This window comes from Corvus hawaiiensis, chromosome 6, assembly GCF_020740725.1.
Source record: "Corvus hawaiiensis isolate bCorHaw1 chromosome 6, bCorHaw1.pri.cur, whole genome shotgun sequence".
Taxonomy (NCBI): Eukaryota; Metazoa; Chordata; class Aves; order Passeriformes; family Corvidae; genus Corvus; species Corvus hawaiiensis.
Window position 1 is genome coordinate 33402704 of NC_063218.1, and position 13291 is coordinate 33415994.

Here is a 13291-nt window from a genome sequence, read left to right on the forward strand (position 1 = left end):
CACCTAAAAAAGAAACCTAAAAGAAAGCCACTATGTTGCCCAGTAGACCACATGAAACAAACATGACTGGCAGAGCCAGCTTAATGAAAGGGTGGTGCTTTAGTTAACGAAGAGATATTAATAATTAACACCTGGCAGACAAAGTAATGTAAAAAATTTGCTGAGAGGTTACTGAATTGAGTTATACTTCAATTCTGACATGACCAGGACAAAATGTGACTATCGGTTTTATATTGACTTTGATGAGGAAAACTTGTTTTTCTCTGGATAGTCAACATGAACTCCAGTGTGGACTGACAGCACATTACCTAGAATATATCCCTGGAGTAAAAGGTTTCTGCATCACACACACTTGTTTCCTTACTCTGTCACAAATTTGACTGCAGGACGTCATCCCATTTGCAGCCTTCTCTTGAACTATTATGGATCTACCATTGTAATAACCACCTAGTTTACAAGGCTTTTCACATCACAGTAACAAAACCCCTATTATCAATTTCAGCTTATTCCTTACTCAGTCTCTTAAAAATTTGTAAACTTATTTTGTTACTTTAGTACAATCATCTACTACATTTCTGTACAAAAAAATCTCATACAAATCCCTCTAGTAGGCACTTATAAGTCAGGAAATAATAAACCTAATGTTGCCAGTGAAATGTGAATTTTGCCCCTCCTTCTCACCATCCACAAGAGCAACAAATGAACAGGCTAAACAGGGAGACTGAGATGCTCTGAATAAACAATACTGTTTTTAGTGTAGGGTGTGAGAATCCTCTGCAGGAAGCTAAAAAATGTCAAGCTATTTGCTCGCACTTTAGATAATTTCAGATACGTTTGCAAAAAAAAAAAAAAAGTCTTTTTGCCTTGTCTACAGCAGAATATTCAACACATAGTGACTGAACCCGTGAGGGAACAGCAGTATGAGCACCAGCGATGCAGTATATCTTCAGTAACCATGCTGTTTTGGGTTCAGGCTTACACCCACCCACATATGTTGTATTATACCATTGCATAACCAGAGATCCCTGGAGCCTGTATTCTCAGTCTCTATGGCTGCACACACTGCAACTGCTGTGCCAGTACAGAAATACTGATATCGTGTGCTGGTGCACCCCATCAAAGTGCTACTAGTGCGACTTTCCCTAAGACAGAAGATATTTCTTCAGCCCTTTCTTTTTTTTTCTGTGCTGGTCGTCCATCTAAGAAAGTGATATGCTAAGGAGAAAACTCCTGAAGTGGTTCATTTATGTATATGCAAATTACAAATGCTTTCAATAATTGCTTGTTAGTAGGCAGTCAAAAGGAGACTAATACAGAGTCTGCTGTTAGCAAGATAGCATTGAAAATGCAAGAGGAATATCCAAAAATATAAAGATCTGCTGAAGTCAGGGGACTTGAATTTTGAAAATGGGTTATCATTTGTAATTGATGATGGTGCTAGTAAATGTGGAAGACGTTTGCCTACATATTCATTCAAAATGAGTTAAAATATTTGCTTCCCGAGAGTGTCCAAGGTCACATAAGGAAGACAAAAAAAGATGACAGTAAGTTGCTTTATCAAAACAACTGTTGCTTTGTCTGTGTAACAACAGCTTTAGTCTCAGAGAAAAGGGGGAAGGCTCACAGGTGAAAGAAGAGGCCTGGGAAGGCACGAAAAACACCTTGCTGAGCACCAGGAACTTGGTGGAAAAATTTTGTTTCTCTTTATTTCTAGCCTGGAGAAGACAAGGGTGACCTCATCACTCTCCGCACCTACGTGAAAAGAGGCTGTAGCCAGGTGGGGGGTCGGCCTCTTCTGCCAGGCAACCAGCGCCAGAACAAGAGGACAGAGTCTTCTTAAACTGTGCCAGGGGAGGTTTAGGTTGGGTTTCCGGAAGAAATTTTTCACAGAAACGGAGATTAGATATTTGAATGGGCTGCCCAGGGAGGTGGTGGAGTCACCGTGCCTGGAGGTGTTTAAGAGGAGACTGGATGAGGCACTCAGTGCCATGGTCTACTCGACAAAGTGGTGCTTGGTCATAGTTGAACTCGACGATCATAGTGGTCTTTTCCAACCTAATTGAATCCGTGATTCTGTGATCTCATGCTACCCAAGAGCAGGGATCATTACCATCCTTGCTATCTATCTTTTCCCCTTTTCCGAGGTTTGAGGAATTGAATTGTCAGCCCCTTGTAACCACGGGCCCTGACGGTCGGCTCGGACTCCGGACGCTGGATTGGTGCTGCCTGCGCCGCGCCCCGCGCGCCAGTCTCGCACCCCCTCCGCTTCCTCGTAGCCCTGGCCCCGCCCCGGTCCCGGCCCCGCCCCGGCCCCGCCTCCGCCCCGCCGCCTCCGCCCCGCCGCCCCGCCCCGCCGGCCCCGGCTCCGCCCCCTCTGCGCCCGCGCCGCTCCCGCACCGCCCCCCCCCCGGCAGTGCGGTGCTGCGCCGCGAACATGGCGTCGGAGGGGATGATCCTGACGAACCACGACCACCAGATCCGCGTCGGCGTCCTCACAGGTACCGGGCCGCGCCGGGCACTGCGCCGGGGACGCGCGGGGAGCGGCCGCAGGCGGCGGCGGGTCGGTGCGCGCTTCAGGCCGCCCCGCGGGGTGCCCCGCCGGCCGTCTGTCTCTCCCGTGGCGGCGCCTCCGCCGCTGCGCAGGGAGCGCCCCTCCGCCGTGCGTGCGGTACCCGAGGCCCGGAGCCGGGGTCGGGGCGTGGGGGCGGCGCTCCAGCCGCCGGCGGACAGCGTGAGCGGGGCCGGCCGGCGCTGGGCAGCGCTGCCGCAGGCGGGCGGGCGCCGCAGCCGCGGGGACTGACCCGGGGATAACCCGCGCGAAGGGGACGGAGCGCGCGGGTGGGCGAATGCCGGAGGGGATAGGGGCCGGTACGTGGCCGGGGTGCCTCCGAACGCGGCGGAGCCGTGAGTGCGAAGGCGCTGGAGAAGGGAGCCCGCGGCCGGCGCAGGCTGCGGGCCGGCAGGTGCCGGGCCTGCCTTCCCCGGGCGGGAGGCGGCCTCGGCTCCCGGCCTCGGGAGTGCCCGAGCGCGGCACGCTCCGCACGGCAGCTCCTTCGGGATGGCTTCTTCCCCTCCCCCTCCCTGGCCTTTACTTTGGGAATTGGGAGGGGGTGGGTGGGGATGCTTGTGCCTATGTGCTCTCTCTTGGGAGGGGGAGGAGGGCATTTATGATGCTGCTGCTCATAGCGCACGGATGATCCTTTAATAAACCCGTGGCACATGACCCGCGGTGGTTGCACAGAAGGTTGCGCACCCGGAGCCGGTACGTGTGTGACAGGCTGGGGGTTCCTTTGCCGGGGTCTTGGCGGGTATCTCGGTGCCCCGCGGAGCTCGGCGCTTCGGGGGACGCTCGGCGCGCCCAGGAGCGGAGCCCCGAGGGGTTCCAGTGCATACGGGCGTCAATGCCGTTTCTGTGCAAGGAAGGGACGAGAGATTTTGGCGAAATTTTTTAGGCGTCGAGCTCAGTAGGTTTCACCGGGAGCCTGGGAAGACATGAGTGTTCATGGAAAGCAGCGTTGTGAGCTCGCTTAGGAGTAGGAGGATGTTCGGAGTGAGACAGGGGACATTCATGGGAGAGGAGGCCTGGAGTTAACCCGAAAGTTATTTTATTACCGCTAGCGGTGTTTAACCCGAACGGCGCGTTCGGAAGCGGCCCGAGCCCGCGGGAGCCCCCGGCGCTGTTCCCCTGCTGGGTGCTGATCCCGCCGCCGGGAGCAAGGGATGTCGCGAAGGCTGGAGCCCTCCCCTCCTTCCCTTCCTGGGAAGCGCTTGGCCGCAAGGTGATTGTAACGGTAAACCACTAGAAAAGCACGATATATACAAGTGGAAATCCTTAGCGTTGCTTTCAAATTCCAGGCAGTCAGATCCTTAATATGGGTAGAGCGTGTTGGACCAGATGCAAAAGTCACATGGGGGGATTTTTCCCCGTTCTTCCTGAAGGATAGGACATGAGTGCCACTACCTATTATTGTAAAAGTTAAAGTGGGAAGGGGGTGCTAACAGAATGCTCTTTGCCTATTTCGTACAACTTCATGATGCGTAACTTGGGTTATCATTTTCTGTTGATCAGAGAGTTGTAATAATTTTCGCTTGTAAGTGTTCCCAGAATGCAGTACCAGACACATATGGTGTTATGATAATTTAAATAACGATTTAGTCTCTCAATAGATGCAGATAATCTTTCCGAATACACTTCTTTTATTTTGCACTGTAAATCCTGTTTGATCATTGTTAAACTCTTTTAACTTTGTATCATAATTTGCAATTTCATTGAGAAAACCTTCTGGCCTGATTTTAATATTTTGTTTTAGAGGAAAGCCAAGAGGCATAACCAAACAGGACGGTTTTAGGTTTTTTTCCCCTTAATGTAATTGTTTTGAATTCCAGGCTGAAAAATTTTGCAGATAATTATATTGCCATTTTGAAAGGGGACGCTTTGGTTTCTTACAATTTTCCTAGTCCCCTCTTTTGTGTGTGCTTGTAAACATGAAATAAAATTTTGTACAAATGTCATAGCATATATTTGGCCAGCCTTGATTATTTTCCACTCTGGCATCTCCTTTAACCCTGGAAGAGAATATCTGTACTTTGGAGGATTTGGACCCCCTAGCTGTTTCTGCTGTTTCAGCTATGAAAAGACAGCAAATTAAAAAATGCACTCTTATGAATTTTTCTCATAGAAATGAACTAATAATTGCCTCTTGAACTAATAATTCCTGGTGAATGGAAGAATAAGTGTAGAAATGAAAAGGTCAGGTAGGTATCTGAACTATTTTTTTTATCATTTAGAATAGCTTAGTGACCAGAAATTAGATAATTAACATAACATGACTCCTTTTGCTTTTCTAATTAAGATCATAGGCATATATTTGTTTTCTTAGCAGTATATATTTGTGGTCTTATCAGCACAGGCATACAGATTTATGCTTTTGTTAGACCTGGTATACTCAGCTTAGAAAATAACCAGTACTGCACCTTATGGTCATATGCAGATGGAAGTAAATTTACTTGGGAAGGAGTAACTCCGTTGAATTAATTTGGAGTAAAGTTGGGTGTTTGTTTTAAAATGAGGACATATAAAAATAATCTGGGCACATTGTTATTCTTATCTCTTGTAAAGACTGATGCACATGGCTCCAGAGTATATTGAGAGTGAGTAATGTTTGTCATATAGTTTAGTTTCATTACATTGTTTTGTTTTGAGTAAGTTATTGTATTTAGTTTTGCTTGGTAGACCTCTGTGTTTCTGTATGTATTGCTAGCTTCCATCTAGAAACAAATGTTTTTTCACTTGTGGTAAATTAAGACAGGTACAACGGATTAGAGAAATAGACATATTGGTTATTGTTTGCGCTAAATAACTTTCTGTGTTCAAATGCAAAATTATGCAGAATGCAGCATCTTGGGCATTTTTTTACAAAAATTACCTGTTAACTTCTCTTATACCTCAACTGTCGAGGTGTTTTAGTTAAGAGTCAATGATAAGAATAGAGTCCATAATTAGGACATTTTCTCAGTGTGAAAGAACTGTCTGCCTGAAATCAGGAAAAATACTGTAGTGTATACAGCACCTATGGACTTGCAGGTGACACTCATGTTTATTTTTGCATCTACAGAAAGTTGTGGAGTTAAGCTTCTTTACTGAAATAGGAGGAAATATACAACTGACTGATTACAAAACTGTGAAACTTGCAAACTAGAGGGTTATGTCTTATGCACATAGGAAGCCTCACTAGTTTGTGGATAGAAAATTGAATTCTAATCTTTGTGTGTTATCATTTCAAGAAGTTTTGCAATTTGTGAAAAGCGTGGAACTGTGAAAGTGTCATATTCAGCACCAGTGTTTAATGAAGTGTTCAGGTTAAAGATACTGCTCATTTAGGTTACAAACCTAGGTTTTCCCTCTGCAACCTTTGATATGTAGTGCAGGCACATGAGCTGCTGATAGAGCTTCAGTGTTATGTTGCCATGAAGTTACTCTTATGGTAAAATACATTTTAAAAGGGCTGTGATGCTAACTGTCAGATTGGGATATTTTTGTGATGGAATAACAGAGTTGGACTAACAATGTCCAAAACTTTGTCATTTAAGTGTTCTGGATATCTTCTTTTGTAAAGGAAACAGTCATAGAGAAACAAGAAATGTGGGGTAGATAAATGAAAAAGAGGCGAGATCTCTACATTTACGGTAAAGGTTGGATTCTGTGCGTGCTCTGTATAGTACATGCACCAACGTGCACCAATGCTTCCTTAGTAAAGTACAAGTACAGAGTTACTCTGGTTGCCCCTTGCAAGCCTTTCATATTTGGGATATCTCTAACAGAACAGTTGCTAATCAGTTACCAGTGGTGTCAGGTTATTGAACCTGGTGTACTAAGTGCAGAATTTTGTAATGTCGAAGTTGGCTAGAAAAGAGGAGAAAATGTGTTCTCTGCCCAGAATTGAATCAATATTAGATCATCCTTCACTGTGGTGACATTGGTAAAAGTTATATAATCTGTGACCTTTCTTATTTTGTCAGGGTCTAAAGCAGACCCATGACTAGAACCATCCAGAGAGATCTGAATGCTGTTGCCATCTCCACTAGCCCAATGGGAAAAACAGACTCTGGTTCTCTCTGGTTGCTCCTGTTTTGTGGTTTTTTCCTCTCCATCCCCATTTTCTTCTTAGTTGCCTCTCTTCTTGTTTTCTCTCCAATAAGCATGTAATGGAACTGGCCAAAACTTGAGGTTTTGTTACATGTTTGGTTTTTTCAGAATATTTGTGATAAAAATTAGTCATATTTTGTGTTGGCTAATAACTCTTCATTCAGTTTGCTTTTGAGGCAGGTCTGTGAGGAGGAGTCATCACCAGACACAAATACCATTTTCTGTCTTTGCTCCTCATTTTGTATTTTTTCCACCTTGTTTTGGAAAAAGCTCTCAGACTAACTTTTTTTTTGGGATAGCTTTACTGTGTTCAGTGTTGCTTTAAAACAGGTACAGCCTTTCCCTTTCATAATGGGAGTAAGGGGTTTTGGCAAATTTTTCTTCAGATACATTGTTCTTCCTTTCTTCCTCTGTGTAAAGATTAAAACATTTTCCATGATAGCTGTTGCCATAGGCCTACACAATAAAACAGACAAATGTTTTGAATGTGTAACCTCAGACCTTGATGTCCCTGTGTAACACAGTAGTGAGAAAGATTACACCGCTGTCTTTGTGTCTGAGACTCATTAGTTGGTTGAAAGGGCCCTGAGTGTGGACATTGTGTCTGAATGTATCACTTTGAAACAAGCTTTCTTCTGAGATGGTGAGGGCGTTATCTACTTGAGAACTGCAACCACAGAGGTTGCCTGGGCAGATCTGAAGTTCAGTGATATGTATGTTTTGTAAAAATTATCTTTGAGAAACGTTGGAAATGAAATACTTAAAGTGTCACTCTGTTGGTTAGACTGTGTTAGAAATGGATAGGCTCTCTGTTTTCCAACTAAAAAATCATATGCCTGTCTCCTATTTTATGAGATACCTTCTCATGACTTTCCTCTTTGTTAATAACATGCGAATTGCAAGATCTCTCCACAGTGGTGGTGCTGTTCATGTTCTGGACATGTATTGGAATTTGTGGGAAACTTTCTTATAGAGGTGTGTGTGGAAGGGAGAGGACTGACACTAGGTTTGCTAAGAGTTATTGTCAAATTGTCCTAATTGTCTAAATTGAACTTGCTTAGTTTTTTCTTTGTGATCTGTCTTCTCTCCAGAATTACAACTTATTGGGCACTCATCTTCAAAACATAGATTAAAGGCAGTAGCTTTTCCTGAGAGCCTTAGTCAGAGAAATGCTGTGCTTCCATTAAAATATTCTGGATTTGGAGTAACATTGATTTTCATCTTTCTCAACTGTAAGACTGTAACAATGTTGAGTTTATCCTAGAAACTAGGAGATATCCCTCTTTGCCATTTGTAGCTGTATGTCTTCACAAAAGCATTTCTTGTTGATTTTTTATATGGCTATGATGATGAGCTTTAGTGTGTCATGAACGTGATCTGTAAAATCGCCTCATTTCCTTTTTGTAGCCTAACTGTGCTTTACCTTTTAAACCTAAAGAGGAAGAAAGTCCTTTTCCCCCCCTATTTTTTAGTGTACAGTGTGGAACAAAAATAGGTGGCTGAAATCTCTCTGATATAGCAGACTCTTGTACTTAAAATTTAATTTGCTTGCTACAGTACTGATTCTTTTGAATGGGAAGAAGTAGAAAAACTGAAACTAAAAGCATCTAAAGAAAGAGATTTAAACATACATGTATAGTTGGGAAATAGTACCTACTTATGTAAGAAACGGCCATTAATTTGGAGGTTTGTGTTTTTATAGATGAGGAGTAAGAAGTCTTGTGTACTCAGTGTTTCTTGATTTGGAGTTTACTTATCCAAATGCAGTTGAAAGACTTCCATCTTCACCCACGCTCCATGTCTGTAGTTCATATTTAGCAGCACAGAGCATACCCATTACAGCATGTTTTCATTTACTTTTCTGGATTTATACTTTTCTCCTTTTCCAGTGCTGCAGGACAACTTTCCATGTTATTTACCTTAGAAGTTAGTGATTGTGAATTTCATGAGAACCAGCTTATTTCTGGGATACCTTTTAGTTGATTTGCTGGCTTTGTTAACTGGACAGTAACAGAATATGTGATCATCAGGCCATGTTTTGGGGAGTCTAGCATACAAAATTCTGATACACAGACACAGAAGTCCACCTTTAATGATGATTTAGCCATAGCTGTCTGGATTTTTTTGTAGACAAACAAGTATAGATTCTGTTGTCTGCAATTTGTGAGATTGTTATGCAAGAAGAAGACATGATAACTAAAAATGGGAACAAATTTTAGTTCTTGTTAGATATTTATAAATCTTGAAGTGTGGATTAAGTAAAAGAAACCATTTACATTCTGTTCATATACGTAGATGTAGTATGCAACTCTCCACTTCTTACACTGAACTGGTCTTATAATTTTTTAGTGTTGTGTATGACAATTCTTCTTGAAAGTTTAGCAGAATGCCTGAAAAAGGTATCCTTGGAAAACAGGAGGGTAATAACCATAAGGGAAATGAGCAGGTAGCAGCCTTTTTCCTGTGGGATGTTTTTAATTAATAAAAAAAGCATAGCCTTTTGGCTGTTTTATTTTTTAAAATTTTATTTTATTTTTTTGTTAAATCACAAAAAATTGAAAAAATAAGTTAAAATTGTAAAAGAACAGTAATTGCATTAAAAAGTGCTTGGGAAAAATAGACTTAATTAGGCAGTTATCTTAGAAAATTTCATTTTGCAAGTAAGAGATTTGTATGTGATGTTTTGTTTACTTGTTTTGTTTTCAAGCTAATTTACTGAGGCCTATTTTATGCCTAACATGTCAAGTGGAAAAAAATTAGCATAAACCCTTAAGAATAATCTTCTGTGTACATTTTGCAAAATCCTGCAAAACAGGGTTCTATCCTGCTGTTACAATGTGGGTGAATGATGTTTTGTAAGGAATAAAATGCATTGTCTGTTCCTTATACTATGAGATAAACAACAAGACTTCCACTGTCTAATTTCAATGATTAGGGAATAGCTACGTATAACAAAACCTATTTTTGAGCAGTGAAATGTTTTTTGATATATACCAAGACCTCAAAGAACTGACTCAGCATTAATTTAGCTTCATATGTGAGTTACCTAGAACAGTAATTTTAATAATTCTGTATGTATTATGACATTTTATTATGTATTTGACATACAGATTGTATAAGTAGACCAATATAATGAATATATTAAGTATTGCCTATGTACTTATGATCACAACTATAGAAATACATGTTTCTACTTTCTCCTTTTCTAATTAAATTATATCACTTATTATGTACTAAAGTGAAGAAGCAGAATACACTTGGGCTTTGAACTATAAAATTTTTTTGTCTTTTTAGTACTTACTGTGTGGTATTGTTCGTTTTCTTTGTTGTCCTGTATATTTTAGGGAATTTATGTGGAATATTTTTCCTTTAAAAATCTTTCATGCATGTATTTTGTTTGTTTTCCTGGCTATTGTATGTGACTTTTGAGATCTAAAAGTGGGAAGTAGAAATTAAAGTATATGGTGTGGTTTTGTTTGGCTTTGTGGTTTGGTTTTTTATCCCAGGTGTTATAGTTTGGATTTTGTTGGGAGGCGGGATTATTGGTGCTTTTTCTTTTTCAGATATATGCTGGAGGGGATTTAAATTCATACTGAAATCTAGGAAGTAAGTTGTTTCTTCAGAATTTTTATGGGAAGTTGTATGGATGAAAAATAATACACATTCTTTGGGAATTAAAACGAATTGCAGTGAAGTGTTTTGCAGATCTGACTGAGAAGGGAAAAGCTTCTAGGACCTCTACAAATGATGCTTGCTGTTAAAAAAAAGAAAATCCCCTGTACTCTTATCAAGCTGCTTTTAACGCCATGGGATGGGCCACTTAGGAAGGAATTGATAGCAAGACCTGAGATGAAGTCTGTAAAGTCTTCATCCAATAATTCTTGAAGAAACATTGAATATGGCACTTAGTTAGGAGTTCTGTGAACCAACACACTTCTACATTGTTATTTCTTATCCCTTCTTGAAACAGTGTTTATGGGATTAGGAAGACAAATCAGACTGCCAAAGAGAATATGGGCATGTATGTATCCTTGTACTAGGTACTTGCAAATCTTGGCCTAGGAAAGTGTGGGCGGCAGCATGTTTCTGGAAGTAGAAGATTTCCAGGAGTTCAAACAGATATTATGTAATTTCCTACTGACATGGTTGTTTCATATGATGTAGAGTAGTGGCATAGCAGTGTAGATGGTGAGAAACCATCAGAAACTTCATCTCTGAAAAAATCTGGGAGAAAGCAGCAAGATGCCTAAAGTAAGTACATATCTGATGAGAAAACTGCTTGTTGTTTCCAGAAAAAAAAAAAAAGAACAAAACCCCATTAAGATTAAAGGGAAGATGTACTTCTCATTTCCTCTTCTTTTAGCCTAATTTCTCTTTTTAGTTGTGTGAATACTCAAGGCAAGACATTAAATAAGCCTACAGCAAGTCAAGGATCCTCAAAATCAACTTCCTTGAAGAAATAAGCTGTAAATTAAACATAGTGAGGAAAAAAAGTGGTGAAACACCTTTAAAAGAGAGTGCAGGGACAAAGTGTTTCTGTAGATAATACTCACAAAGCTCCAGGGATGCTGAGATAAAATTGCAACAGGTGTTCCTATGTGTAACTCCTGCTGATTAAAACTTCATAATTGCTGATACAGTCTGATTTAATACGTAAAAAAAAAAAAAAAAAAAAAAAAAAAAGAGGGAGAATATTATAAAACAAATAGTATAGAAATTGGAGGTTTTGGAGAACGTTTTGTAGTCTCCAGGTTTTTCTCCTGTTTTTGTGATGTCCTGAAAGAATTCCTTCTTAGATAGTTACTCTTATGATGTTCCATTCCCTTGATAGATGTAGTAAATTGGTGAGGCGTAACTCCATAGCTACTAGATTTAGCTAAATCTAAATCTAAGTACTTCTAGTTTTTGTAAAATATACTTGTTGGTAGGCTTTTTTAATGATTGCTGTAATCAGACAGACTGAAAAGTCTGCAGGGGAATTGCTTTCCCTCGTAACCTCCTATTAGAAGAGATTCCAAACCATTCTGGTCATGCAGACATTTATTATGGCATTAATTTAACAAAATAAAGAAAAGAAGAAACCAGTAAAAGATATGTAGAATAAACCAGGAGGCTGAGGAGGATTTGGGGATTTTTGAGAGAAACCTTGTAATTTTTCTAAGTAAATGTGACTGTAGGGTAGTTCTGTGTGACATAATTCTTTGGACAAAAGGCAAGGCACAAAGCTTTAAAAAGCTGGGAATGGCCTGTTAGTAAGATGTATGTGGTTCAAGCTGGGTATATTTGTTTCAGAATCTAATGTTTCAGAATCTAATGTTATTCTGATATCTATTTTTTAGGAATGTGCCTTGTTCCACAGTAGGAAGGTAAGCTGTCAAGGCTTAAGGTCTGATCTTGCAGTTAAATTTCAGCATGGTAAGAATTAAAGCTATTACCAGTGTCTCCAGTGTGCAGGACCTTCTTATCTGAGTGAGACTCAGGCTTTTTTCCTATACATCAAAAATCAAAATGGAAACTCTAAAGTTCATGTTAAAAGCAACTGCTGAAAAAAGCAACTGATGAAGAATTTCCTGTGATTGTCAAGCTGCAAGGAAGCTCACCTGCCTGTTCCTATTTCTTTATTCCAAAGAAGGGATATAGCTCTAGTTTATGCACAATGGTTTCAGTACATGACTTTTCTCTTTGGCTTGGCAGTTGATCAAAGAGAATTAGAGAAAATACTTGTTGTCATTTCACCATTGTTTTGTCAGAAAAGGGTTCAAGTAGACTTTCTTTGAGTGCTTTGATGAACAGAACATCTTTCTGGAAAAGGCATCTGAGGCAAATTTCTGTATAGCATTAAACTGGGACGTCACGGATTATCTTTAATATTAGAAAAATCTTTTAATTCCTTGATAGTGTGTCTTGTATTCCATTATTGTTATGTGTAAGTTGCTGTGAGGACTCATCAAATCATAAGGGAGATTTGAGATGGGAAATAGTAATAATTTTCAGTATTTCTTACCAGAATAGTAGCAGCTTTTAGTATACTCCAGAATAATTTTAGCAGATCTTCATATTCAGATTATTCCTAGGATCCTTTTTCTGCACTGAACAAACACCTGATAAAAATGTTCTACCTGTGCTTCAGCCTCCCAAAAGTAAATTCAGCTGTGCATATGAAAAGTATGCTGAGATGAACTACCTCAAAATGAATGGTTGAGATCTTACTAGCATCTAGAAAGTAGCTAGTACTGGGCCTGGGGCCATTTGAGACAGTAGTTAAATATATATTCTAATTCCTTCAAAGTATAAATTTAAACTCCATAGGTGCTGACATTCCAACTAGCAGCCATTGCAGGAAAAAAACCCAGACAGATGCAGAAATCCCTCTATTTGGATAATTAGGTACTCTCTCAATTCTTCAATAATAAGTACACAATTAAAAAAAAAAATTTGTGCTGTACCTACATAAGTCTTTGTCATGGGTTAAATAAGTAAGTAATGAGTATTTTGGACCAAACTGCTACAGTCTTTTGACTGTAATTCAGTAGATTAATTTACCTTCTGTGATTTCACTCCGTGTAAGTAAAGTCCTTGGTAGCAAGTACTGCTGCTTTAGAGAAACAGATCTTAGTACTGGGGACTTCATGTGCAGACTGTTGA

At 40.5% G+C, this 13291-nt stretch overlaps 1 protein-coding gene across 23 annotated transcripts in view; it reads left to right on the plus strand.

Annotated features, from left to right (window-relative positions):
- Positions 1-2382: 2382 nt before the first annotated feature.
- Positions 2383-13291, plus strand: part of GPHN (gephyrin) — a 286068-nt gene continuing 275159 nt past the window's right edge. For 7 of the 23 annotated variants that reach the window (XM_048306438.1, XM_048306443.1, XM_048306445.1 and 4 more), the window contains exon 1: positions 2384-2498. In XM_048306438.1, the coding sequence (XP_048162395.1) occupies positions 2435-2498 (64 nt within the window). In that variant the 5' untranslated portion in view covers positions 2384-2434. Of the gene's footprint in view, positions 2499-5117; positions 5152-13291 lie in introns of all 23 variants that reach the window. The other 16 variants (XM_048306432.1, XM_048306436.1, XM_048306437.1 and 13 more) reach the window with 6 other exon arrangements.